The sequence below is a fragment of the Salvelinus alpinus genome, chromosome 11 (assembly GCF_045679555.1).
Source record: "Salvelinus alpinus chromosome 11, SLU_Salpinus.1, whole genome shotgun sequence".
NCBI classification, from domain to species: domain Eukaryota; kingdom Metazoa; phylum Chordata; class Actinopteri; order Salmoniformes; family Salmonidae; genus Salvelinus; species Salvelinus alpinus.
In genome coordinates this window covers 60122689-60150367 of record NC_092096.1, presented here as the reverse complement: position 1 = coordinate 60150367, position 27679 = coordinate 60122689, and the positions used below count along the sequence as shown (strand labels likewise).

The following is a 27679-nucleotide window of genomic DNA, read 5'->3' as shown; positions in this document are numbered from 1 at the left end:
TCAGCTGAGAGCTGCTGGTTCCTCTTTCAGCCTCTTCAGCTTCTCAGAGCTGTGATTGATCACTGAGGCAGGTGAGGGCATGGTCTCGATAACCTCAGTCCATAGGTTCTGTGCTTGCAGCTCAACGCATATCTAGTTATACAGGTTCTGTACATCGGTTTAATAATTCATGGGATTCATTAATAAGAACAAACTACTTATCTAAACATGCTGCAAAATAAACAAGTCTGAAAATAAATTCATGCTTGGACAGAGATATTAAAGGCATATAATAGCATCGGTGTGCATACACACGCACACAGCCAGTGGAACAGACTTACCTGTTATGGCTGGCATTTCTGAGCCCGCTGTGTAGGAGAGCGGGTTCCCCTGTGAGAAAATAAGGAAAGAGAATATCTTCAATAATTCAGACTAGATGAAAAAGTTCCTTTCACACAATATTTTCTCTTTTTGTGCCAGTCTTTCAACTAATATAACTAGGGCATTGTCTTTATGTAAAAACATGAGAGCCACTATGGCTTGCTCACATAGAGTTACAATGACTTATTGGAACCTAAGGGCGCTTAATGGTCTTTGTTTTCCTAGCTGAGGTTGAGTATCACAACGATGTTGATAGATGTGCACTCACACAATGCTTTATCCAATAGGACCGGTGCTGGGCAGCTAACAGAGGAATTATTGTACTGTAAGGCTGGACCTTTACGGCACTCATAGGGAATATCTTTCAAAGTGACCGAAGACTACACTAAAGACAAGTCAGAGGAATCAACAGAACTATGCCTTTTTTGTTTTCTACAAAGGTCATCAGAAATTAACCTTGATAAAGCAATATGGGATTATTAATATCTAAATGCACCACCAGCAGAGGGAGCTCTAGGTTTAAAAGATCAATAAAGTCACATACTGTATACGGGGCAGAAAAAAACATGAACATCATTTGAAGTTGTTTCATCAGAGAGTGAAACAGACTCCCTTCGAAGAAAGAAGAGCAATTTGGTTTAAGATGTTTGAAATTCTTATGGTCTGAATTTTTCTTCATTAATTTTCTTTTTAACCGCACTCAACGAGCTGTATAAGGCCATAAGCAAACAAGAAAATGCGCATCCAGCAGCGCTCCTAGTGGTCGGGTACTTTAATGCAGGCAAACTTAAATCCGTTTTACCTAATTTCTACCAGCATGTGCAACCAGAGGGAAAACAACTATAGACCAGCTTTACTCCACACACAGAGACTCATACAAAGCTCTCACTCACTCTCCATTTGGTAAATCTGACCATAATTCTATCCTCCTGATTCCTGCTTACAAGCAAAAACGAAAGCAGGAAGTAGCAGTGATTCGCTAAATGAGCTAAATGCCTTTTATGAGCTAAATGCCTTTTATGCTTGCGTCGAGGCAAGCAAAACTGAAGCATGCATGAGAGCACCAGCTGTTCCAGACGACTGTGTAATCATGCTCTCCGTAGCAAGACCTTTAAACAGGTCAACATTCACAAAGCCGCGGGGCCAGACGGATTACCAGGACGTGTACTCAAAGCATGCGCGGATCAACTGGCAAGTGTCTTCACTGACATTTTCAACCTCTCCCTGACCGAGTCTGTAATACCTACATGTTTCAAACAGTCCATCATAGTCCCTGTGCACAAGAAAGCGAAGGTAACCTGCCTAACTGATTACCATCCCTTAGCACTCACGTCGGAAGACATTAAGTGCTTTGAAAGGCTGGTCATGGCTCATATCAACACCATTATCCTGGAAACCCTAGACCCACCCAATTTGTGTACTAACCCAACAGATCCACAGATGACGCAATCTCAATCGCACTCCACACTGTCTTTTTCCACCTGGACAAAAGGAAAAGCTATGGGAGAATGCTGCAAATTGACTACAGCTCAGCATTCAACACCAAAGTACCCACAAAGCTCATCCCTAAGCTAAGGACCCTGGGACTAAACAAATCCCTCTGCAACTGAATTCTGGACTTCCTGACGGGCCGCCCACAGGTGGTAAGGGTAGGCAACAACACATCTGCCACACTGATCCTCAACACTGGGGCCCCTCAGGGGTGCGTGCTTAGTCCCCTCCTGTACTCCCTGTTCACCCACGACTGTGTGGCCAAGCACAACTCCAAAACCATCATTAAGACACAACAGTGGTAGGCCTGATCACCGACAATGATGAGACAGCCTATAGGGAGGAGGTCAGCAACCTGGCAGTGTGGTGCCAGGACAACAACCTCTCCCTCAATGTGAGCAAGACAAAGGAGGGCCGAACAGGCCCCCATTAACATCAATGGGGCTGAAGACAAAGGAGTTGGGGCTGAAGTGGAGTGGGTCGAGAGTTTCAAGTTCCTTGGTGTCCACATCACCAACGAACTGTCATGGTCCAAACACACCAAGACAGTTGTGAAGAGGGCACGACAACACCTTTTCCCCATCAGGAGACTGAAAAGATTTGTCATGGGTCCTCAGATCCTCAAAAAGTTATACACCTGCACCATTGAGAGCATCCTGACCGGTTGCATCACTGCCTGGTATGGCAACTGCTCGGCATCTGACCGTAAGGCGCTACAGAGGGTAGTGCGTACGGCCCAGTACATCACTGGGGCCAAGCTTCCTGCCATCCAGGACCTATATACTAGACAGAGGAAACCCCAAAGAATTGTCAAAGACTCCAGTCACCTAAGTCATAGGCTGTTCTCTCTGCTACCTCACAGCAAGTAGTACCGGAGCACCAAGTCTAGGACCAAAAGGCTCCTTAACAGCTTCTACCCCCAAGCCATAAGAATGCAGATCTATTAATCAAATAGCCACCCGGACTATATACATTGACCCCCCCCCCCCACCCCCCCTTTGTTTGTACACTGCTGCTACTCGCTGTTTATTATCTATGCATAGTCACTTTACAAATTACCTCGACTAACATGTACACCCGCACACTGACTCTGTACTGGTACCCCCTGTACATAGCCTCGTTATTGTTATGTAATTTTCTTGTGTCACTTTTTAATTTGATTTGATTGTTTTACTTTAGTTTATTTAGTAAATATTTTCTTAACTCTATTTCTTGAACTGCATTGGTTAAGGGCTTGTAAGTATTTCACGGTAAGGTCTACAGCTGTTGTATTCGGCGCATGAGACAAATAACATTTATTTGATTTAATATAATCAAAAGCACTGCTTAATAAAATAGGTATATTTTTGATTAACAAAAAATGCCTACAATCAGCTATTCTATTCGACTGACAATTTTTTTGAAAATATTTTGATCTAATCAAAAGTCTCATGCTCTGTGTATGAATAATCCCTCTTTCAAAGTATATAAGCATGAGGTTTTACGTTGTAAATCACTTGTAAATGAGATTATTCAAAGATCAAACTGAAGGGTTATCGTTTCTTGTGGTTCCATAACAAGCCAAGAAAGCAGAAGGGAAAAAAGTTTGTAAAAAGAAAATAAGTAAAAATCAATTCCCTGCACTTGGATGACCTCAAAGAGAGAGAAGATGGTCAATACAGCCGTTTTTATCTCAATATGAAATAATTTCTGGGTAACAATCAAGTACCTTACTGTGATTGTTTTCAATTAAAACTGTCAAAAATAAACAAAAATAGCTTCTTAGCAAAGAGCAATTTCTCAAGCAAGAATTTTGCTTGGATTGTGTCTGGGAGTTGTCTAAATGGGTAGGGGAAAACTGAAAAATAGCTGTTATTGGCAGAACAGTTTGGAACCCTCTTTCTTATTGGTCTATTAACTAATTTACCGTCTGGTGATGTCACCAGGCAGGCTAAAACGCCATCCCACCAAAAACAAGCTGACATTTCAGGTCTTCAAACAGCTCTTACACTAAAACGGTATTATCATCCAGGCTCATAGTGTGGAAATATATATAAAACACAGGATAATAACGTTTTTGACTACACTGGGCCTTTAAAAAGCCCAAGACAACCCAGAATGGTAGTACAAACTCAAGATGGAGGCCCATTTAGAAGAGCAGTAACTATTGTGACACAGATGCTCTTATAAACACACTTTCTACAGAGATGGGGGTGTTTAATCGACCATGAACAACATCTACACACAGAAGAGCATTTCCTGACCTTATTGAGTGAGAGGACAGCTGATATCTCAAATGCCTAGTAGAGTCAGTGTTGGGGAAGCTACTCTGAAAATATAGTTTACCAAGCTACCTACTCCTTCACACTGGAAGAAGTTACGCTATACTAAATTACACTCAAGAAAAATATAGTTTACTAAAGTTACTTTGAAACTTTGAAACAAACTACTTTGTGAAAAAAATATCATATCTAAATCTGAAATGTCATAGACTACAAATTGCAGGAACAGATTGCTCTGGAGTCAGATGTTAACAGAATGTGTGACTTTGCCTGTTAAACACAGAAAGTGAGAATTAGGCACACAAAAAGCGTTTCAAGTGACAGGTCTGATGTTGCAAAAGAAAGAAAATTATTGCCTATTTCACCTATGTATTATTTTCTTGGCAGTGTTTAGTTCAGTAGTTAGTTAAACCGCTACATGGCTAGAAAGTTGTTAACTACTGAAAACACTACCAAGATTGGAATTTAGTTCAACTACCACCAAGCTACTGGAAATTGTAGTTCAATTACTAGTTGAACTACATGTAGTTTACTACTCCCCAACACTGAGTAGAGTGCAGACAGACAGGCAGACAGACAGGCAGCAAGATTATTAATGTTCCAACACCAATTGCTGTGAGATAGATTTCACACAAAGGGATGCATTGACAAATATAGCCGGCAACAGATGATACCAAGATGACAAGGGTTTACTCACAGTCGAACAAGCTGTTATAAAGTGAAGTCTAATCAAAAGCAGCTGACAGTATTTTTGTACTTTGGTAGTTGGTACTCATGAGAAAAACAAAGCAACTCTGAAGAAACTAAACATTTTGGCACAAACTGTGTCAATTTGATGATAATAACAGTGAGACGAACCAGTGGAATACAGTCAATAGGATTAAGATAAACATGTTTTTCTTTTTTAACACTTTTCATCCATAGATTAATAAAAGTGACCAGGGGAGCATCTCAATTGTATTTCCTTGATTCCTTGTGTCCTCTCAAAACACATTGGAGTAGAGGATCCTAAGTTTCTCCAATAAGTTTTGAGAAGGAAGCGAGGAGAGAGGACACAAGGAATAAAGAAGATTCACCCCAGCTCTCTGTACCTTGAATCCTCCACAGGTGGGGCAGATAGTGAGGAGGGTTTTGGAGGCAGTGGGTTGGGAACTACTGCAGACCTGACAGGACTCTGGGTGTTGACTGTCACTAGGGGGCGCCACCCTTCTTTTACTCTCCTCAGACTGGCTCTGCAGGAGCTCTGTGGTGGACCGCCTGGCAACATTGTCCGAGAGACCCCTGAGAGGAGCATCTTTCCCCCCCTGTGATGACTCACATAATGGGGGTGAACTGGCCACCTGGTCTATAGGTGTTGTGGAGGTATCCTGCCCCCTGGCCCCTCCTGTTCCCCCCTGCAGTAGAGTTCGGGGGCTGTCATAGATGTACCTCAGTGAGGTGGGTACCTGGTACTCATGTCCTGGCGCATGGGGACAGGTACAGGGGGCCAGGTCTAGAGACAGGTGAGGGGGCAGGCTGAGCAGGGAGCCAAAGTCGTCCCCCCCAGGGCCAATGTCCAGGCTACCCACGTAGGAGGAGAAACTCCCAGAGTAGGAGGAGTGGCTTCCTGTGGCGATGCCGCTGTCGGACGAGCTCTGGCGACCAATCTCCTGCAGCTGCCGGGACCGAGGGATCTTGGCTACTACACGGGCTCCACCCACCTGGCTGGCGGACGGTTTCTCCTTGGCTTGTAACTGGCCAATGATGGTCTCTGTGCGGGCAGAGCTTGTTGTGACAGGCTCAGTCCAAATGGCCAGCCGGCTGCCGATGATGGAGTCTGATTGGCTGGTGTCGGAGGTGTGAGAGGAGCCTGATATGCTGCAGTCATCTCCCGCCACAGACAGACCATTTGTGGAGGAACCTGCCAAAACAACATACGAAAATGCATTATTTATTCTTTAAAAACAAAATGATTACTTATATACCGTATCTACACAACACATTGAGGCACTACATCAAAAAAACATATCAGATTATCCAAAATAAGTTTCCTCAGTCAATTGTCTGACTGGTATTCACAGCCATAATACTCACAATTAATCAACAACATAATAAATATGACGCTATAGAAACGTACTTTAAAAAATGTTTTATTTAGAAGGTTTATTTAGAAGGCTACTTTAAAGCAACAAGCACCATTACTGGGAATGCATAATTTCCCATGGATTAGTCATGGAGAATAATAACACTAACACTAGTACACGTTACATATGTTAGAGGGGTGGTAGTTCCTGAAGTTTGTTTAAAGTGAAAGGAAGTGAGGTCTGTTTATGAAACTAAAGGTTGGTGTTTTCCTAGTGTTGTCGAGGGAAGATAAATGGTGGAGTGGCTGTGGAGGCTGGTGGAGATATTAAATTGGAGGACGGGCTCATTGTAATGGCTGGAATAGAATAAACGAAGAGATACAGCACCTGTGCTGCTCTGGTGAGACAGCATGGTGAGTCGTTTCTCCAACTCCTGGGCCTCATGGTTCACCCTCTTCTCAGAGTAGGCCTGGTTAGCGACAGCGTTGGTGTCTGTCAGAGTGAAACACACAACAGTGTTAATTTTATTTTACCTGTATTTTACCAGGAGTCAACAGTCAACAAAAATACGTAGTATCAATAACACACTAATACAATGATGAACTGAGCTGCAGGATAGGAAAGAAACTGCTTAGGGAAGTCACCATGAGGCCGTTGGTGATTTTAAAACAACAGAGTTCAATGTTTCTAACTTCTATTGACTCTTATCTAATCAAGGTATATTAGTGTTTTATTTTTCATTCATCTTTTTTTAATTACTTTTTCTTGCAATTTGATATTACAGAGTATTTAGTGTAAACAGTTGATAAAAAAAGTATAATTAAATACATTTTTATCCCACTTTGTAACACAATAAAATGTGAAGAAATCCAAGCGGGTGTAGTCTTTCTATATGCACTTTAGGCCTACGTTAACCTGATTTTAACACTGAAAAGGCTTTTTCTAAATTAAATTAAAATATCCATGTGACATTGTTACATATACCATGACATTTCGAGTTATTAATTTAATAAAACAACTAACTTTTCTATGTAGTTTTTATGGCGTGATGGTGCACCCCATAAAAAGACTGGTAGCCGTCACATGTGTAGCTTGTTGTTTATGCTGGCCAATCAAAGTGGCAGAGGCACAACATGTAGCAAGTGGAGTGAGAGTTCACTAATGCAATGCAAGATGGAATAAAATTACAGATTTAAAAGTTAGCGAAATGAGAAGGAGTAGGCTACAACGAGTAACCAACAGGTAGGCTGTTGTTTTATCTGAATGGGGTTGATGAGAAAGAACAACATGTGACCTCAATTTGCCTAGCTAGCTAGCTTCTCTGGGCTACATTTACATTTTATTCATTTAGCAGACACTCTTATCCAGAGCGATTTAAGGTTAGTGCATTCATCTTAAGGTAGCTAGGTGGGACAACCACATATCACAGTCATAGTAAGTAAATTATTCCTCAATAAAGTAGCTGTCAGAGCTAGTAAGGGGGTCAAAAAAGTCAAGTGTGAGTGTTAGTTCACGAAAGGTGGGGGGGATCGGAGTGAGAAGGAGATGCGAGGCTGGGTGCTGTGGGATTATTTAAGATACTCTTTGAAGAGGTAGGATTTCAGTTGTTTTCCGAAGATAGGCAGGGTCTCTGCTGGTTCCACCATTGGGCTGCCAAAACAGAGAAGAGCTTGGACCGGGCTGGATAAAACAGAAAGGTATTACCTGAACGTTCTCTATAAGAACACTAATTTCTGTTTTCGGTTGCAAAACATTTTGCTACGGTGTGCCCTCTATCTGTGAGGGTGAGAACGCTAGGCCTTCAGAGGGCTAATAGAGAACAGAGTCACATGGGAACACCTTGCTGTTTATGCAACACTACATGTGTTTATTAATAGCACTGCTTGCCACGTGGCATCTGTGGTACACGCGACGGATTGTTAATACCGCGGCCAGGATCTTATATAAGTTACCTTAGTCCTAACCCAAAATCAGCTGTTATTGCTAAGTTACATTGATTTCCTGGTCAACCCATATTTTTGAAAGGGTGCTTCCCAAGGGTCATTGTCATTTTGGTTGTGCAAATAGAGTGCAAAATGACATACAAATGGCAAAGGACTACCACAAGAATTTCAATATGTTATCTAGCTGTTAATGAATGGACTGTAATAGCTGACATCTGCTTCAGCTTCTTGTTAACAACCGTGTTCCCTTGCACGAGAAGGGACAGTGGTGTTTACAGAAGAGTAAGGAGACTAGACACACAGATTGAGAGAGAGAGAGAGAGAGAGAGAGGGGGAGAGAGAGTATAATTACTCAAGAAAGAGGGGAAGACAGAGGAAGGAACAGATTGAAGGGGAGAGAGGGAGAAAATAACACAACGAGATGGAGGACGGCAATGAGAGAGAAAGAGAGAGAGGAACAGAGTGTATGTACACAGAGTGTGTGTGTGAGAGAGAGGCACCGAGTGTGTGATGGTGGGGGGGTACAGGGGACACTGGAATCATGGGGATGAGGTTACACACATGCTCAGAGTGATTAGAAGGGTTTGGTGCGCTCTGTTTGTGTGAACTGTGACTTTGACCCCCCCGCTTTCCCTCTGACATCGTCTCCTGTATTTATTCTACTACGCACTACAATAATAGAAAATTAGTTCAAGGCCTGATTGGGCGAGGGGGATGTGTGAACCCAGGAATACCCACACGGCAAATTGACCAGTGTTACCTAGTGTTGATTTTCAGTCTAACATTTCTAGTGTTAATTCAGCTGTTTAATTAACTCTGTAAGTGTTAAATTAGCACTCATTGGTGTAAAATAACTTCAGTGTTGGTGTTAATAACCAGTGTTAAACCAAAACCACACCCCTCATTAACATATTTCCCATTATGTTTCTTTCAGTGTCTATGTTTTGTATGTATATTGATTGATTAAATACATTTTATGCTAGTCAAATATAAATAACATAAATTATTCTAAACTAATCCAATCTGTTACTTGGACTTATTGCACCTGTTAATGAAATGATTGTTCCAGTTAAGATGTTTTAGGTAGTCTAATATCTTAGTCTTCCCAACCCGGAATTCATTCCGAATGTAGGTTGCGGGTGAATAAAAATTCCAAACGTTGGATATCCCCACTCTGGCTGTATTCCAACAGAAATTACACATCACTTTGCAAGTCAGCATAATGTGACTTGCAGGCCTGATGTGGCCTGTAAACCATGAGTTTCAGGCCACTGTATTAGGTTGAAACTAGGCCCTCAAAATAAGGCCTTATGAAACACGTGCTGTATTGTGTTAAATAATTTAATTTGAATGATAACATATTTGTTTAGGATTTCACTTGGTGAAGGCCACAGGACTGAAAATGGATGAATACAACAACCATGTACAGTATCTGTCACTAACAATAACAGTCATGGGTGGTAACTCTACTATTCACTTGAAAGGCAAGACACTCTGGGAAATATGCAAATAAGGCTTTACACTAAGCAGTGTGTTAATTTAACACTGAAGATTGTGGATCCTTATAGACACTGGACCAGTGTTAAATGTAACACTCTCAGTGTTGATTTAACACTGGAGAATTCGCCACAGCTGCAGCGCACACCTTAACCTCTACCGTACCTCTCTCACGATGCGACAGAGCATTCAGAGGTGACTGGATTTAATTTGTTGCTATAGTTACAGTTAGTACAGTGGTTATCCTATTACATATGTATAAGGTGGCCCCGTTGTATATGCTGCTTATGGTACAGTTAGTTCAGTGGTTATCTTATTATATTCACTAATATTACAGTCTGTACCCAGCTAATCCAATTATGTATAAAACAGCTGTCAGTCATCATTCTGTTGGATCAGAGTACATTGCATGGAATCCATGCAATGTAACATGCTCTGCAAGTGGCTACATTCCAGAAAGCACATGGGGTGGACCTCTTTTATAGAGAGGATAAATCCCACTCGAAGTATGTCTCGAAGAACACTTGTTTTGATTAAGACGGTAAGTGTTCAATTTAAGTGTTTGCCAACTCAGAAGGCGAAAAGGCAATGGATACTCTACCTCTATATACCTTATCTCAGAATGACCCCAATGGATACATTTCATCCATCCCCATTTAAATTGCCCAGAAATTTGATAAAAATAACCCCAGCTGAAATATGTTCTGTACGCCACCCTGATCGGTCTGTGCTTGTTTAGGCAAGCCGTATATTTAGCCGTGACAACCTTCATACCTACGCATCAGTAAACACCTTTGGTACTGACCTGGCAGGACTGGCCGAAGTCCAAAAGGGCCTCTGCTGGGGGAGATGCCTCTGACAATGCAGTCGAACAGAAAGCTGATCTGCTCACCCTCCATGGATGATAGGAAGAAGACGCCAGCCCCTGTAGGAAACACACATAGTCCGACGGCTTAATGTCACATTCCACTATTTAGATTGTGGTGAATGTTTCACTACACCCGTCTGGGTCAATTATAAATGGATGGAAGTAGAGTACAGTGATGCATCTTTGTACTGGCCAGTTGGCTCACAAGCATAGCAATTGCTAGCACCCATTAATTTTGAATGGACAAAAGTGAATGGACATGATTCTGGACTGTCAACCAGACAATTGTGGTCCATTTTAACTTAGCCAGATAGTGAAATAAGAGCAACCTTGAACTTTCATAGATATAAAACGCTGAAGTTAGATTATGTTAACCCACTACATTCTAGAATATGTACATAAGCTACGGCTAAATAAAGCCTCACACAACACAAATTAACTGTAAAAATTTCAATCTCTGATATACAGCTCCGGTCACTCAAAATGTCCAATTCGAAGCGTAAAGTTGGTATAGGTTGAGAGGGTGTTAGGGTTAATGGGTCAGGAGTTATTTTGCCTTCTCCGCTAACAACCAAGGCTGCTAACCATCACCCCCAAGCCTTAGACACACCAGGGAGGTCACCAAGAGGGTCCTTCTGTCACTTGGTCCTGAGACCACCCACCACAGAGCTGGCCCCCGTCACATTCTTTAGATGCCACCGACCCTAAGAAGAGGTCAGAGGTTAGCAGCTAAGACTCAAGGACTCAAGAAGCATGTTACAACTTCTCCTGTCTGCAGTCATCTGTTGTCGTCCATCATCCTGTTCTGAGTAAAATGGCTAATTCACAAGGTTAATTAACAATCTGACTTGAGAATAATTTACAGTATTCATGGATTCTCAATAGCTGCAATGTCTACTACTGCATCTATGTATTGATTTATGTCAGTACTTGGGTGGAAAGTAATCCATCATTGTTCACCTGAAGTATGAGTGGTGCTTTGAGAACAATGTAAGGCTCTGGCTACAACAACAACAAGTGAAATAACATACTTCCTGAATGATGACATCATGAAAATGCTTCAACAAAGCTAAGCAGCACATCTTGCACACTCCCCACCCTAACGTAATGAACCCCTCCACTTCTGTCTTATAGAGTCCGAATCATAGGACCAAACCAAGGCTCAGCCATTTGCTGGGGGGACAGGGTTTTACACTGGCATGTAAGTAAACTCTATGCAGCGGCCAGGGTTGGGGAGTAACATATTACGTTTTTTAAAACTGTAATCTGTTACATTACCAGCAAAAATATTGTAATCAGATTACAGATCCTTTTGAAAAACTTGATTACTTTTAAATTCAGAAAGGATGTTTGCCCCCCAAAAATGTGACACCTTTCTGTTTTCTCAATGACATTCAAATCAGCATTGAAAAAAGTTACAAATGTAAGTTTGTTCTGCCTGAGCGAGTCTGACCACAAGACCACTATGATAACACCAAATGCGTTTTGATAGATCGCGAGAAAATAGCAGGAATATTAGTCTTTTGTAGGCTACAGTCCAAGCTATGTCTTCCAACGGTGCGACTGCTGTCGGCATCCAAAGATTATCCAATTTGAATAAACGCTTGGAGGTAAGGATGCAGCCTTCCGGCGATACGGAAATCAATTAGGTCTATTTTAGGTTACATAAGCCATTAATGTGAATCACACTGCTGCTCTGCTATTGTTTTGGATGCTTTTCAGAAATGTTTTTGTATATTTAAACCCAATAATGGTTGAACTGAAGTAGTTTAAACTGCCTATCAATCATTGTTTTTGTGACAAAGAAACAAATAGGAAGCAAACAGGGCAAAACAAGAGTTTCTATTGGGTAGATTCAGGTAGGTTCCTCCCCGTTTCGTTCTGGGGCCTGTTGCACAAAAGTAGAATTAAGACATCCGGGATAAATGACTCAGCTGAGCTCAATGAAGCCAAAACATGTGCGTCCAGGCTTAATTGGTTGCACAAAGACCAAGCCAGGATGAGCAGACACGGATTCATTAAGCCAGGTGAAACCAATCCTGGATAGGTGCGCGCTCACGGCTCACTCAAATAGACCCCGCCACAGATCACAGATTAACTGATTTACCATGGCAACTAGAGCCGCGTACTTTTCCCCATCGGAAGCACAAATCCTCATGGAGGCATACGAGGAGGTAAAAGATATAATTAAGAAGAAAGGCAACACCGCCACAGTGATAAAGCAAAGAGAAAAAGCGTGGCAAAGTATTGCAGACCGCCTGAATGCGTAAGTAGTGCACAATTACACACTCACCGCTCCGCTGAAACATCACAATTACAATTCAAATATTTAATTCACATCTCCAAAAATGCAGTTGTACTGTAATTATGAAACGGTTAAATTTTTAATTGAAATGAACTGCAGATATGAGTGAAATTGTGTAAAGTAACTCCATCACACTGTATAAAGCTATGATAAATCTTTTGATATTTTTACTGAAAACAAGACAAAAATACCAAGTAATTTTTTGCAGTGTGACTCCATTAAATGTGTGTGTGTGTGTGTGTGTGTGTGTGTGTGTGTGTGTGTGTGTGTGTGTGTGTGTGTGTGTGTGTGTGTGTGTGTGTGTGTGTGTGTGTGTGTGTGTGTGTGTGTGTGTGTGTGTGTGTGTGTGTGTGTGTGTGTGTAGATTAAACATGAACGGGCCAAAACGGACATGGCAGCAGGTCAAAATCAAATACAAGAACATTCTGCAGAATGGTATGGTCCCTGACTAATATTTAACAAAGCACAAGCATATATTGTACCCAGAAGGTGCCTGCTCACACATTGTCTGTACTGTTTTAGCAGTGAAAAAGAATACCCACAGACAAGGCACGGGTGGTGGGTCACCAAAGGCTGACCTTACCCCAGCAGAGGACATGGCCTTGGAGCTAAATAAAGGCAGGCCCGTCTTAGAGGGGATCCCTGGGGGGAAAGAGACGAGCATAGGTTCCTCCCAAGATGCCACCCGCTTCATTCAAGGTATGTCCTTCCATCTCTACATGGGATACAACCACATTCATATTGAATCAATTTGGACTGTCTGACTTTGGTTTACCTATTGCCTTGCAGTGTCTGGCAGCACTGTGTTCCTGTTAGAGCCACCAGCACAAGCACCAGACGATGCTGATCCAGTGAGTACTCCATCAAAGGCATACTGTAGGCCTGGCATGTCTTGTCTACTAGCTTCAATATGAATCCGATTAAATGTGATAGGGTGAAGGCCCCAGTGCAGCAGCAACAGCACATGATGGAGACGATGATGAGGAGGAGACCATCTCTCTGGATTCCAGAAGGCATGAGGTATCATGTTAAGACTGTGAAAGTACTATTTACTCTACAATGGTGAGGAGTCCTCATCAAAATCAAAAAATCTAATTTCTTTTACAGGACCCAGATGCTATACAGTGGGAAAACCAGCCTGGCAACATAGTGCGTATTAATAAAAGGACACCACATCCTGCCAAATTCCAGCTGCGCTAATTGTATTGTGTTCACAGAGCTCACAAGCTATCAGAAAGTTGTATGGCAACCACCTCCGGCGCCAAATAGAACTGGCAGACATAGACATTCAGTACAAGAAGAAAAAGATGGAAAATCTTGCACTGGAGTCCGAAATAAAAAAGAGGACAATTAGGAAACTGGACCTTGAAATAAAAAAACTTGAGAGGGAGGTGAGATATGCCTTCAATGTACACTGTATGCTAACTGTAACACAAATGTATTAATCATTATTTTTCTTTCCTCCCCCAGCTCCAAGAAGATGACACAGCTCAAAATAAAAATTAGGTATATTCTCGTAAAGTCAAGTGAGCCATGACATGAGCTCTTATTGTGAGCACACAGGACGGTGGCATCTTTCTAAGTTTTTTTTTTATTTTCCCAGCAATCAGTACAACCAAGTCATCGTTATAAGGCATCGCCCTCTTTTGCCCACCCCCCCAGCACCAGGTGTGGCCACTAGCCTATATGAAGGCCCAAAATTGTGTGTTCCTTTCTGCTCTGACAATGGCATGCCCATTCGTGCGAGATGTGGTGGATGAAGAAGCACTTGTGCTGAGGAGAGCCTTCAGGCGAGAAAGGGTCTTCAGGGACCGGTTGGACCCACTGGCCTTCCCTGATGACCATCTATATGAAAGATACAGGTTTTCTGCAGATGGCATCAGGTATCTATGCAGACTACTGGGTCCCAGGATTAAGCACCGCACTGCACGGAGCCATGCACTGAGTGTGGAGCAAATGGTTTGTGTGGCCTTGCGCTTTTTTGCTAGTGGAGCCTTCCTGTACTCAGTGGGGGATGCAGAACAGCTGAACAAGGCCACAATTTGCCGCACAATAAGGAGTGTGTGTCTGGCTATCAAAGCATTAGCAGATGTCTTCATCTCCTTCCCTGGCCACAGAAGACTCTGTGACATCAAAGAGGAGTTCTATAGGATTGCAGGTAAGAGGATCTACAAATTACAGGACAACTGTTAACACATAGTAGGATACTCATTACTTTGTGTGACAGGTTTCCCCAATGTCATTGGTGCAGTGGACTGCACACACATAAGGATAAAAGCCCCCTCAGGTGCCCATGAGGCCGATTTTGTGAATAGGAAATCCTTTCACAGCATTAATGTTCAGGTGAACATAACTTTTTGATATTGTCCATTGACGAACACTCTGCATTGCCAGTGATGTGCATTGATTGGTGTAATATTCCTCATCTTATGATTTCAGATGGTCTGCAATGCTGACTGTGATCAGCAATGTTGTGGCAAAATGGCCTGGCTCAGTCCATGACTCCAGAATCTTTCGGGCCTCTGAAATCTATCAGTGCCTATCACAAGGTAAGCCACACAACCCCTATTTATAACCATCATGGCTGTGTCAAGAATATCACTGTGTTTATGAGGTAGTAATGATGAGATTTTGTGTTGACAGGTGAATTCTCTGGTGTGTTGCTGGGAGACAGGGGGTATGGCTGCCAGCCTTTTCTCCTGACACCTTTCACAGACCCCCAGGAAGCACAGCAGGCCTACAACCATGCCCATGCCAGGACCAGGGCCAGAGTTTAAATGACCTTTGGCCTCCTGAAGGCACGCTTTCACTGCCTTCACAAATTAAGGGTCAGCCCTGTTAGGGCATGTGATATTACTGTGGCTTGTGCTGTCCTCCACAATGTGGCCTGCCTGAGGAAGGAGAGGGCCCCCAGAGTGCCACCAGCCATGGACTGGGACAATCCGGCAATCTTCCCTGATGACGACAGTGGTCGGCTGCTGAGGGACCAATATGTGTTGAATTATTTTAGTTAGTATGTGTGCTTTCAATTTTGGTTAAATATGTCCTGCGGTGGCAGAGGAATTTGGTTTTTTTTGGGTTCGTTTTTTGACGAATTTGGCCTCTTATGATGTTTGTGCGGTATACTGTGTGTAATACAAGGCTGCAGGGAGGCTACTGCATCCATTCATTTGTCTGTTCAGTTGATGTGTATGGATTTGTCCTGCATTTATTTTAGTGTGCAGACATGCAGGGTGTGTTATATAGAGACCTTTGAATGTGTATGTATCATTTTGTATAATATGCTTGGATTCTGTGCTTTCCATCTTGTAGAGTCACTGTGACTTCAGTTTCGAAAGGAGCTGATGGTTTACCTGCTTTGTTTTGTCCTTATTCAATAAAGGAACATAATGTTACACATTGTGTTTTTATATTCATATGGAATGTGTATTTGTTTATATGACAGAGTACTAGGGCCACACTGAAGAAAAAGGATAAAGTCATAAATTTATGAGGCTGGTTCTTTCTGCAGAAAAGCTACATATTGTTTTTACAGTTTTGATACTTATGACAATGTGATACTTAATATTCTGGCACATCAGCATGTCTTTGTTTATGAAACCATACTGAAGTACAATTTCACGAAATGCCCCACATCTGTCATTTTAACAACTGTCCTCCTTTAAAACAACTGGTTACAATATTATGACTTGTGTTTTTTTCCCCTCTGTGGCCCTAATATTCTATCATTTTATATATAGCCTTATAGTCTATGGGAAACTGTAAATTATCTAATGATAGCAACATCATCTAAAAATCATTTTTTATCCAAAATCATTGAAATTAATGATCACAAACGTTTAAATAATAACAGTGGGTCTAGTTATATGTGATAACAATGTATAGTGAGCAGTGAAATAACTATTGGTTTCCATTTGTGGTGACTGCTGACTGACATTAGGGATGAGATTAAATAGATCCTGGAATTTAGCCTGGTCTGGAGCAGGCTAGCTCCACAGAATAAATCTCCATGGTAATTTATACCATAACATATCCTCCTGCCCCCTATCCATCTTTAGTGCAACCGGATTACGGATCAATTGAGCCAGGATCACCAAGATATCCTGGCTTAATCCCTTATCCTAGTTTTGTGCAACAGGCCCCTGTTTGCTTCCGTTTAACAAATGTTTTGTACCAGAATCGACGTAATGAAGTGGACAGCCAGTGAAAAATGCGCTCTTGTGACCGCTGCATCGTGCGGATCCCAGCCTATGGAATAAAAGTTTGAGTTCCTCCCTTCTAAACTCCCCCGTTATGTTGTGGTCCATACGAGTTCAATTTAAGATGACCATGAGTGGGGCTTTTAATGCTCAATTTAATTCGTGCTAGTTAAAAAAATATATATTGGCCTAACGGACACATGCTCAAACTTGGACAATTTTGATAGACTTAAACAGCTGCAAGTTATGGAGATATTAAAATTTCACCTACAAAAACGTAAACAATAGGCCAATAGCAAATGCAGCCAACGGAATACATTTTTCAGGCAGAACTGGGTGATTTCCGCAAGATGGCCAAGTCAAAATTTGCTATATTGTAAACATTTATGGGGGGGGGGGTGCTTTTTGGTCTTAATTTGAGGTTAGGGTTAGTAATGTGGTTAAATTTAGGGTTAATTTATCCTTAATCCGAAAATGTGGTTCGCATCGCCGTGTGCCTACCAAATTTTGTAACAATGCGCAGAATTCCGTACAGCTCCGCATTGACATGATTGGTTGACCGTAGGTGGGGGCGAGAGGTCCTGTATAAACTCAAACTCACTTCCTTGACAACTTCCTTCACAACAGCTCTGCGCTGCCCTGCGAAGCGCAATAAGTATGAATGCCCTGACTTCTGCAGATGCCGTATCACTGTAGATGCTGCACGGCCAATGTCGACGTCGGATTGACCATACAGCGGCATTTAAGAGGAAAGTAAAAGTAACAAAGTAATACGATTACGTTAGTGAGTTTGGATAATCCAAAAGGTATGTTACCGATTACAATTTTGGACAGGTAACTAGTAACTAACGGATTACATGTAGAAAGTAACCTGGCCAACCCTGGCAGCGGCCATTAACTGACACCAGCAGCAGTAGATGAAAGCACTGAATGCGCATTAAGTAACTCGTAACTGTAAAGGATTACATTTAGAAAGGAACCTAGCCAACCCTGGCAGCGGCCATTAACTGACACCAGTACCAGGAGATGAAAGCACTGAATGAGCACTGAGTAACTAGTAACTGTTACAGGTTACATTTAGGAAGGAACCTACCCAACACTGAATGAGCACTGAGTAACTAGTAACTGTAACAGCTTAGATTTAGAAAGAAACTACCCAGCACTGAATGAGCAGTGAATCATATAGGAACACACTTATTAATGTATATCTGCGTTCAGACGGCCTTGTCCCTGCTCTTTAAAATCATTATAAAAGCCCTGTATTCCTCAATGGAAGTATCCTTAGTTTTGAGGTCTCCTTGGTAAGCTGCTGTCCAGTGCAGACTGTCTGTAGACTGGTCTGGACAGACTGGTCTGGTCTACAGACTTTGAACAGACATTAGCTTCCAGCTACATAAAAAGCAGAAAGAATATTTCCTCTCTCGTTATACTGTAGCTTTGTTATCCATCCCCGTTCCCATTGTCATAACATGGCTTTGAAACATCTCAGTTTTGATATTTGACAACCCCTGGGAGTTGTTTTAGACAGACTTTGAGCCTGGCCTTAGAGATAGTCTACATGGGAAAGACTGAAGAGGCCAATTCACCACCAGACACCATGCAGCAACGTTACCCCCCAGCCAGAGGTCCAGTAACACTGTCGCCCCACTTCTCCATCTGCTGTGGATAAACTGTGCTGCGACAACGTATCTCTGGAATGCATGCCCTTCACAACACTTAAACATTCAGACGCGCCCATGTATAGATCCCGTGTACACACACACACACACATACATTTTTCCCGTCTTTGAAAAAGGGATGTGATTCCCTTTTATTTATGACGCATGGATTGGAAAACTCTCCCCGAATGTGACCTTCACGATATTAAGTTGCGCCTCTAGCCGAAGATTGAATAGAGCTAAATGAATCACGGATCACATACTGGAGTCTCCTGTTTCCAGTTCATCGTGTGTATTAATTTTACTCTGATGTCTTCAGCTATGCAGCGTACTTTGCGTTCCTGTCTGTGTCCACTACAGGTGTTGACACGCGTCCGTTCCACCTTTAACGGTTTAGAGTCTATTCCAGGATGTAAACTGCAAAATACCATATCACAATCACATACACAGGCCATGGAAATAAACTTAACGTGCTCTCTGCTCAAGTATGACTTCATTGACTTTATATTTAGAGATTATGTTTTGCTGGACCAAGGCTAAATGAGATTGGATTTCTATTCAAAGCTTGCAAGCTTTGTGAAACAAAATCGGCCATGACAACAAGTACTTTATTTCATGTCGTCTACCCAAGTTACAAAAGCAGATGTTTATACGTCTGATCCATCTTGTCGGACGACAAACTGAATTCCTCCGCTGTTCTATGTTCACTACATACTTCAGTCTGAGACTACCATCGTTGAAGTCGTTTGTGGTGAAGTCAAAATGAGAAGTCATCAGCGATTGGATCATCTCTAACCAATCAGAGTATCAAAGCCAAAGACGTATTTTAAAATTCCGCTTTACCCACGTGTGTTTTTGCCCACCCAACCCATCGATTTTTGGGACCAATCAAACGGTCTAGAATGGATTTCCATCCTAAAAATCATCAGTTCCCGACTCATTGCGGAGAAGAAACTAACGTACAAAGAGCTATTTTTATGATTCTGTGTCTCGTCAAACACCATTGAGCATATTTAATGTAAGTCTGGCCCCAAGGATGAGTCATAAAAATTAAGAAACATCCAGCAACTCTGTTTACCACTCTCAGTAGTCATAGTCCCGACACTAATGTTCTCCGCCTGAATGATGCCATTTGACACGCTGTTCTTACAGGGTAGATGACTCAGAGAGAGAAAAAACAGGAAAATGTAATGATCTAAATCCACTGAATGCCAAACTCATCTTTTATGCTCTCAGTGATGAGATAAATCCCAGAAACATGTAAATTAGATCAAATTGTGGAGTGATACAAGCGGCTGAAAGCACATGCCAACATACGCTCCATGTGAACATGAAACACATGTTGTAAACAGTGGTACCGAAGTCTAGTAACAAAAAGTAAGTTAAAAATAAAACTTGGACAAAAGCTTGGATATGTCGTTTGAATTAACTTCTGTAATTGTCCACTCAATAAAATCAAGTTTAGTCCCAAAGGTCACCATAAATAATAGCCATCATATACAGGTAACTGCCAAAATAAAGGAATCAGTTGAGTAAATAAGGGATACAAAGTATATTGAAAGCAGATGCTGCCACACAGGTGTGGTTTCTGAGTATATTAAGCAATTAACATCCCACCATGCTTAGGGTCATGTATAAAAAGTGTTTCCCGCCACCATCGACAAAACACCAAATTATGGAATTTCTCATGGAAGAATGGTGTCACATCCCTCCTGTCACGTTCCTGACCTGTTTTCTGTTATTTTTATGTGTTAGTCGGTCAGGACGTGAGTTTGGGTGGGCAGTCTATGTTATGTGTTTCTATGTTGGTTTTGGGTGACCTGATATGGTTCTCAATTAGAGGCAGGTGGTTTACGTTTCCTCTGATTGAGAGCCATATTAAGGTAGGTGGTTTCACATTGTCGGTTGTGGGTGGTTGTCTCCTGTGTCTGTGTTTGTCGCGCCACACGGGACTGTTTCGGTTTGTTTGTTTCGTTCGTTTATGTAGTCATTTTCCTGTTTGTGCGTTCTTCGTTGTTTGTAAGTTCTCATGTCCAGGTCTGTTGACATCGTTTTGTTATTTTGTTTATTATCAAGTATAGTTCGTTTTTCGTCTTGTTTAATAAATTCATTATGTCAAATTACTACGCTGCAAATTGGTCCTCCGATCCTTCTCGCCTCTCCTCGTCCGAGGAGGAGGAATATGACGACTACCGTTACACCTCCAATAGTGTTCCAGACACTTGTAGTATCTATGTCAAGGAGCATTGAAGCTTTCCTGGCGGCTCGTAGTGGCCGAATGCCCTATTAAGACACTTAAATGTTGGTGCTTCCTTTATTTTGGCAGTTACCTGTATAACCCACAGAAAATTCCTTAATGCCACATTCACCTTGAATTTGAGTCTATCAAAGATCAACTGTGGAGTCTGATTTCCTGTTATGTACTGTATTGATTAGTATTCTTATGACCAAGCAGAAACAGACGCTTTATTAGTTCCATGATACTTAATCAGATCATATAGTCATAGAAGTTTGTTTCAGTTCCTAAAAAAATTGTCCAAAACTAATCTTATAGGCCATTGGGCTTAGATTTAAAGGATATATCTGCTAAAGCCTAATGTCAAACTGGAAATCTTCAATGACAATGCCATTCTTCTTTTTCATGACACAATATGAGAGCACAATGGTTAGTAGCTGTAGCACAACAACAGCGACATCAATCAACTCACAGTAGCCGCATCGCGTCCCCCCCTCAAAGACGAAGCCGTTTGGTACAGGCCCATATCTGCGTAGGTCTGGAAGGTTCCACTGGCCGATGATAACGGGGAGAATGTCCCTGACCAGGACCAATAGGTTGTTACACAAGTGAAGGGTCGCAGGCCCGCTCTCCAACATGGTGCCTGGTAAGATACCAACGCTAAACCTGTGGACTGGACAGAGAAGAAGAGAAGTTGGAAACCAGTTAAACAAAATACAATAAAAACTAATTATTGATTTAATATAAACATATCACTACCTCGACACAAACAATTGTTTTAGTGGTAGCCAATAACTGAAAAAGGGATAGAAATAACAATTTCATTCTAAACATTATTGCTCCAGTATGGCTGTGGTTTAACTGTATAGTATTTAAAAAAAGGAAAACAGCGGAGTGCATTGAGAGTGAGATCGGTAAGTTGAACAGAGTAGAGCTCAGATCTGAAGCCCAAATGTAATCAATCAGAGCTTGTCACAAACACCAATGTATTTGACTCAATATTTTTGCTAATGAGCAACACAAGAGGCCTGGTCAGGGTAGGAACCTGTGTTGTCTGTTTATCTGTTTTATAAATGTTTTAAGTGTGTGTGTGTGTAGACTTTTGGGTGTTTTGTGTATGTGAATTTTAAGTGCTTGAGAAACAGTGTGTGAGTATGTGTACAAATGGGAGTTTCTCGATACCAAACAGGAACTACATTAAAATACATGAGTGATACCAGTGAGTAAACTCTGTTAGAAGAGAGATTGATGGCGCCAAAGATGAGAAAATGTCAGCCAGTCCCGGCGTGTCATCGCTCAGTTTGAGAAAGATTCATGGGGTGTCACAAATCACAACAAAAGCGCTGGCACACAACGGCCCTCAGGCACAGGCTGGCAGGTGACATTTCTGCGTGCCTGGCCACAAGTCAGCAAGACGGTGGGCTGAGCACACCCCCAATCACATCGACAGGGCTGTAGTGGAGCGGGTCAAGAGCTTCAAGTTCCTCGTGTCCACATCACTAAGGATCTATCATGGTCTACACACACCGACACAGTTATGAATAGGGCACGACAACGCCACTTTCCCCTCAGGAGGCTGAAAAGATTTGTCATGGTCCCTCAAATCCTCAAAAAGTTCTACAGCTGCACCATTGAGAGCATCTTGACTGGCTGCATCACTGCTTGGTATGGCAAATGCTTGGCCATAGACTGTTCTCTCTGCTACCGCACGGCAAGCGGTATCGATGCACCAAGTCTGGAACCAACAGGACCCTGAACAGCTTCCACCCCCAAGCTACTTAGTTAAATAGTTAACCTAATAGCTACCCAGATTATCTGTATTGATCCTTTTTGCACAAATGTTTTTTACCCATCATATACACATACTGTTCATTATCTGTCACTTCATAATTTATTTTATTGACGTCTGTGGCATTGTATTGTGACAAAACTGCACATTTAAGAGTGGTCTTTTATTGTCCCCAGCACAAGGTGCACCTGTGTAATGCTCATTCTGTTTAATCAGCTTCTTGATACACTGTATATACAAAAGTATGTGGACACCCCTTCAAATTAGTGGATTTGGCTATTTCAGCCATGCAATCTCCATAGACAAACATTGGCAGTAGAATACCACACTGAAGAGCTCAGTGACTTTCAATGTGGCACCATCATAGGATGCCATCTTTCCAATAAGCCAGTTCATCAAATTTCTGCCCTGCTAAAGCTGCCCCGGTAAACTGTAAGTGCTATTATTGTGAAGTGAAAATGTCTACGAGCAACAACGTCCCCGCCACGAAGTGGTAAGCCATACAAACTCACAGAACGTTATCCTGGTAAAATGTGATTGTATTGAACAGTGCTACTTCCAGAAAGTATGGACTTGTTTCTGGACATGGTGGCCAGCTACAATACAGGTTATGCCCTAAAAGAGGAATAAAGGTCTCTGGGGCTGTTTTTGTGGTTCAGGCTAGGCACCTTAGTTCCAGTGAAGGGAAATCTTAACGTTACAGCACATAATTACATTCTAGACGATTCTGTGCTTCTAACTTTGTTGCAACAGTTTGGTCATGTAGTGTATCTACCTCAATTACCTCGTAACCCTGCACATCGACTCGGTACTGGTACCCCGTGTATATAAGTTGTCATTACTCATTGTGTATTTTATTATTGCGTGTTTTACTTTTCTATTATTTCTCTATTTTCTTTCTCTCTGCATTGTTGGGAAAGGCCTGTAAATAAGCATTTCACTGTTAGTCTATACCTCTTGTTTACAAAGCATGTGAAGAATAAAATTACATTTGATTTGATTTGACACTTCACGCCAGAGCACGACAATTACCACACTCACCCACAAACACACAGTGGAACACACACACACACTGGCATTTACATTGCACACACACAGGGCAGCTGCAATATGTCCGCTTGACCATTCCAATTACACTCCACACAATAGATCCAATACATCTGATTTTTTTTACACTCATTTGTTCCACAACACAATTCAACTGGACTCTGTGGAGTCAATAAGAGTTCTACAAAATATAAATTGCCTTATTAAACTTCTACACCAAAATCAGAGCATAAAAAAGTCAAAACACATATTAATGAATACATATTTCCGGATGGTGACAGGGATATGAGTAGATACAACCAGTTATACCCCATTCCATGCTCAATCAGTCATCAAACTGACATCTAAAACACCTTACTGGTTACTTTGAAATGATTTGGTTTGATGCACATGTTATGTAAATTCATATTGCACAACACTTGGGTCACCCAGAAGAGCACGTCATCGGAGAACACTGTCAACAAGGACCTACCCATAAGACTGCCTGTTGCCTAGGATGTAGTGTAGCAGATACCAGCTAAAAACACGCTGATTTGACTCAATGCCTAACAGAGTTATATACATTACATACTACCTACATGGGCCCTCTGCAATAACCATCAGGCTGAAGGGGACACGGATGTCCAAGGCTAAAATCTACTACATGAGTTCAACTTATTACTTCACAAACTAATCCACATAGTACAAATATGGGGCACAAACAATGACTACCATAAACCAGTGCATCTCCCACCTTCCCCCAGACTGTAGCGGATGCGGATGTCCCAGGCCAGCAGAGCCTCTTTTCCGTCGAAGCCCAGCATGACAACCTGGCCCAGGCAGAGGATGACCAGCATGTAGCCCACCCCCTCATAGGAGAGACCTGTCTCCAGACCACAGATGTCCTCCAAGGTGACGCTGACCCTCTCCCGGTGGCCCTGGGCTTTATCCGACTTGTCTTTGTAGACCAGAAGTACCAAGCAGTCTGGGAAAATTGGGAGAGAAGAGAGAACATAAGGAAAAACTTAAATTTCACAAAATTATGATCTATAAAATTGATGATCTATAACAGTTGTATCCTACAACATAAAGGGTCAGTTTCCTGGACAGTCTAAGATTATTCTTGGACTAAAAAGTGTGTTCATGTCACGCCCTGACCATAGAGAGCTTTTTATTCTCTATGTTGGTTAGGTCGGGGTGTGACTAGGGTGGGTCATCTAGGTGTTTTTATGTCTATGTTGGCCTGTTATGGTTCCCAATCAGAGGCAGCTGTTTATCATTGTCTCTGATTGGGTATCATATTTATGCAGCCATTTCCCCTTTGTGCTTTGTGGGATCTTGTCTATGTATAGTTGCCTGTGAGCATTATATTAACTTCACTTTTTGTTTGTTTTGTTCTTTAAAGTTTTCTATTCCAAAATAAAGGATGGAAACATACCACGCTGCATCTTGGTCCACTCCTTATAACGATCGTGACAGTTCAAAGGAAATATCCTTTGAAAGTGCTTTTAGTCCAGGACTAGGCTTAATCTGTGTCCAGGAACCTTTCCCACAATGTTTAGTCTTAAAGCAGTCTTAGTTGTTAGTGAATGTAGAGACTAGGTATGAGGAAGTTAATTACAGCCAGGAAACGTTGTTATGCATAGAGTTATCATTGTATTGAGAAGCCTTCCAGTGAATAGGGTGGAGTAAGAATCAATTTGAGCTTTTTATTGTATTGTACTGTACTGTATTGTACTGCATTGTATTATATTATATGTTATTGTAATATATTGTACTGTACTGCATTGTATTGTACTGTATTGTACTGTATTGTATTAAAATATATTTTATTGTATTGTACAATATTGTACTGTACTGTATTGTATTATATTAAACTGCATTGTGTTGTTTTGTACTATGTTATAATAAATTGTATTGTCATTTATTGTACTGTTTTGTATGGTATTGTACAATATTGTAATGTATTGTACCGTACCGTATTGTATTGTAATTTATTGTAATGTATTGTATTATGTTATATTGTATTGTATTATATTGTAATGTACTGTAATGTATTATATTGTACTTTATTACATAGTATTATATTGTATTGTAATTTATTGTACTGTATTATATAGAATTATAATGTATTATAATTTATTGTCATCTATTGTACTGTATTATATAGAATTATAATGTATTATATTTTATTGTAATGTATTGTATTATGTAATGTTATTGTATTGTATTGTAATGTACTGTATTGTATTGTCAGTTCTGAGGTGGGAGGATGAAATAGAGGAAGAAGAAAGACCATTAGAAAATGTGAGTTTTATACTCGACTTCAGTACATCCTTACTGTCTAGAGAAGAATACGAGTTAAATAAATGGACCATATTGTCTGGCCTGCTTCGAAAATATCAAAAGGACTCTGACTTCCTATATTATCCTGAAAGGCTACACTCAACACAATGATAAGTCAATCAGCGACTTTTGCACTTTGAGTAAACCTGTTGGCAGCACCTGACACTTGTAAGACATGGCCAGAGTCCATAATATGCCAGGCCTACTGTAAGTACCAGTACCTCTTGACATAGTATGAAAGGCAGGGGGAATGGTTATCTTGGGTGCTTGGCATTTACTGTGACCGTACAGGCATATGGTGAAAACAGACAGTAGCTGGTCCACAGAAGTTGGTCCACAGTAGTTGGCCAGTGCTCCTCGCTACTGACCACACATGGTATCCCACAATCACATTGTGAGTGCATTTACTGTTATATCTGAACCACAGAAGGTTGGTGGCACCTTAATTGGGGAGGATGGACTCGTAGTAATGGCTGGATCGAAATGGGTGGAATGGTATCAAATACATCAAACACACGGTTTCCTTGTGTTTGATGCCATTCCATTTGCTCCATTAAAGCCATTATAATGAGCCGTCCTCCCCTCAGCAGCCTCCACTGATCTGAACATATTTAATCAATAGACACAATAACTAGCCTATAGCACAGTAAAGGTAATCACTTCCAATCAGAAGACTATAGTTTACATTCTTAATAACTACAGACACATTTGACATAAAACTAAATTTCCTACATTGTATTTACAGCGTAATTGCCTGATGCATGGTTATAAACCAGTTATAAACACACATACAGCAGCGGCCTCTTTAAATGTAGCCTAGCACCAGAACACATTAACTTTAATACGGGGCCAGCCAAAGTTTGAAGGAGCAACCCAAAATTCGAAACTATCAGCACAGTAGCCTATGCATGGGAAAATATTACATTCCATGGCATGCAGTAATGCAACTTTGTTGCTTTTTTGGGGATGTTTAGTAGGCTAAATGACAAGTAGACAGTTATTTATCGATTTACTACGGTAGTAAATAGACCACAAGCAGTAAACTTTCGAATTGAATTGTAGGCCTATTACATGACCATATACACTTAACAAAGAAAAAGTAAAGTTATGCGCTGATGTTTCTCTAACAACGTGTGTTACGCGCCATCGAATATAGAACAGTGAGCGACGTACCTGCTACAGGCGATGGCTTGCGGAGTGCAACCCACCTATCCTTCCACTGAAAGAGACAACCGTACGAAACAGACGCAAACATTAAAATATTGTATAACTTTGATGCACATTCAAATTCACTGAATTAATTTGTTTTGTAAACACCTTTTTTCCATCTCTGAATTTGACATATCCCTCCACGACAACTGAATCCGTCATCTTCAGTCATGGTTCCAAACCAAACAGCTGCGGTGTCGCTGTCCGGTGCCCGAATGAGAGGTCATTTTCAAAATAGCTTTAGCCTACTGGTGAGGGGCACACACTCCCCCCTTGTACACGCGCTTCGTGCACGCCCATCCGACACCAACGCAAACACACAGAAACGCACCCACCCAAACTTACAGAATTTCCCAGGTGATTTTTTAACAGGTGATTTTTCAACAGGTGATTTTTCAACAGGTGATATTAATCAAAATATATTAAAG

General features: G+C 41.5%; 2 protein-coding genes across 5 annotated transcripts; one reads left to right on the top strand and one right to left on the bottom strand.

Moving 5' to 3' along the window:
• On the bottom strand, nucleotides 1-27547 carry LOC139533349 (protein Dok-7-like). The gene is made up of 9 exons (XM_071331396.1): nucleotides 27360-27547; nucleotides 27216-27261; nucleotides 24451-24681; nucleotides 21354-21554; nucleotides 10421-10540; nucleotides 6563-6667; nucleotides 5204-6012; nucleotides 321-369; nucleotides 1-62 (listed from the first exon to the last, which is right to left on the bottom strand). Exons 1-9 carry the CDS (start codon nucleotides 27411-27413, stop codon nucleotides 1-3), a joined length of 1677 nt encoding a protein of 558 aa, XP_071187497.1. The 5' UTR covers nucleotides 27414-27547.
• LOC139534579 (putative nuclease HARBI1) lies at nucleotides 12950-16204 on the top strand. Of its 4 annotated transcripts, none has more exons than XM_071333817.1 (11): nucleotides 12950-13223; nucleotides 13311-13487; nucleotides 13578-13639; nucleotides 13722-13808; nucleotides 13896-13937; nucleotides 14006-14179; nucleotides 14259-14294; nucleotides 14392-14946; nucleotides 15016-15131; nucleotides 15228-15337; nucleotides 15432-16204. In XM_071333817.1, exons 8-10 carry the CDS (start codon nucleotides 14475-14477, stop codon nucleotides 15288-15290), a joined length of 651 nt encoding a protein of 216 aa, XP_071189918.1. In that variant the 5' UTR covers nucleotides 12950-13223; nucleotides 13311-13487; nucleotides 13578-13639; nucleotides 13722-13808; nucleotides 13896-13937; nucleotides 14006-14179; nucleotides 14259-14294; nucleotides 14392-14474; the 3' UTR covers nucleotides 15291-15337; nucleotides 15432-16204. The 4 variants fall into 4 exon arrangements, with proteins under 4 accessions (XP_071189918.1, XP_071189915.1, XP_071189916.1 ...); XM_071333814.1 differs by having other exon boundaries at nucleotides 13145-13223; XM_071333815.1 differs by lacking the exon at nucleotides 15016-15131 and having other exon boundaries at nucleotides 13153-13223.
• Nucleotides 27548-27679: the final 132 nt, after the last annotated feature.

What these genes read in the sequence shown, in the direction of transcription:
- LOC139534579 (XM_071333817.1), top strand. Translation starts at nt 14,475, where the DNA reads ATGAAGGCCCAAAATTGTGTGTTCCTTTCTGCTCTGACAATGGCATGC. An exon ending in GGAGTTCTATAGGATTGCAG is followed by an intron (nt 14,947 to 15,015) that starts GTAAGAGGATCT and finishes TTTGTGTGACAG; the next exon opens with GTTTCCCCAATGTCATTGGT. An exon ending in TTCACAGCATTAATGTTCAG is followed by an intron (nt 15,132 to 15,227) that starts GTGAACATAACT and finishes TTATGATTTCAG; the next exon opens with ATGGTCTGCAATGCTGACTG.
- LOC139533349 (XM_071331396.1), bottom strand. Translation starts at nt 27,413, where the DNA reads ATGACGGATTCAGTTGTCGTGGAGGGATATGTCAAATTCAGAGATGGA. An exon ending in GGGGACGCGATGCGGCTACT is followed by an intron (nt 10,541 to 21,353) that starts GTGAGTTGATTG and finishes TGTTTCCTACAG; the next exon opens with GGGCTGGCGTCTTCTTCCTA. An exon ending in CCACCTGTGGAGGATTCAAG is followed by an intron (nt 370 to 5,203) that starts GTACAGAGAGCT and finishes ATTTTCTCACAG; the next exon opens with GGGAACCCGCTCTCCTACAC.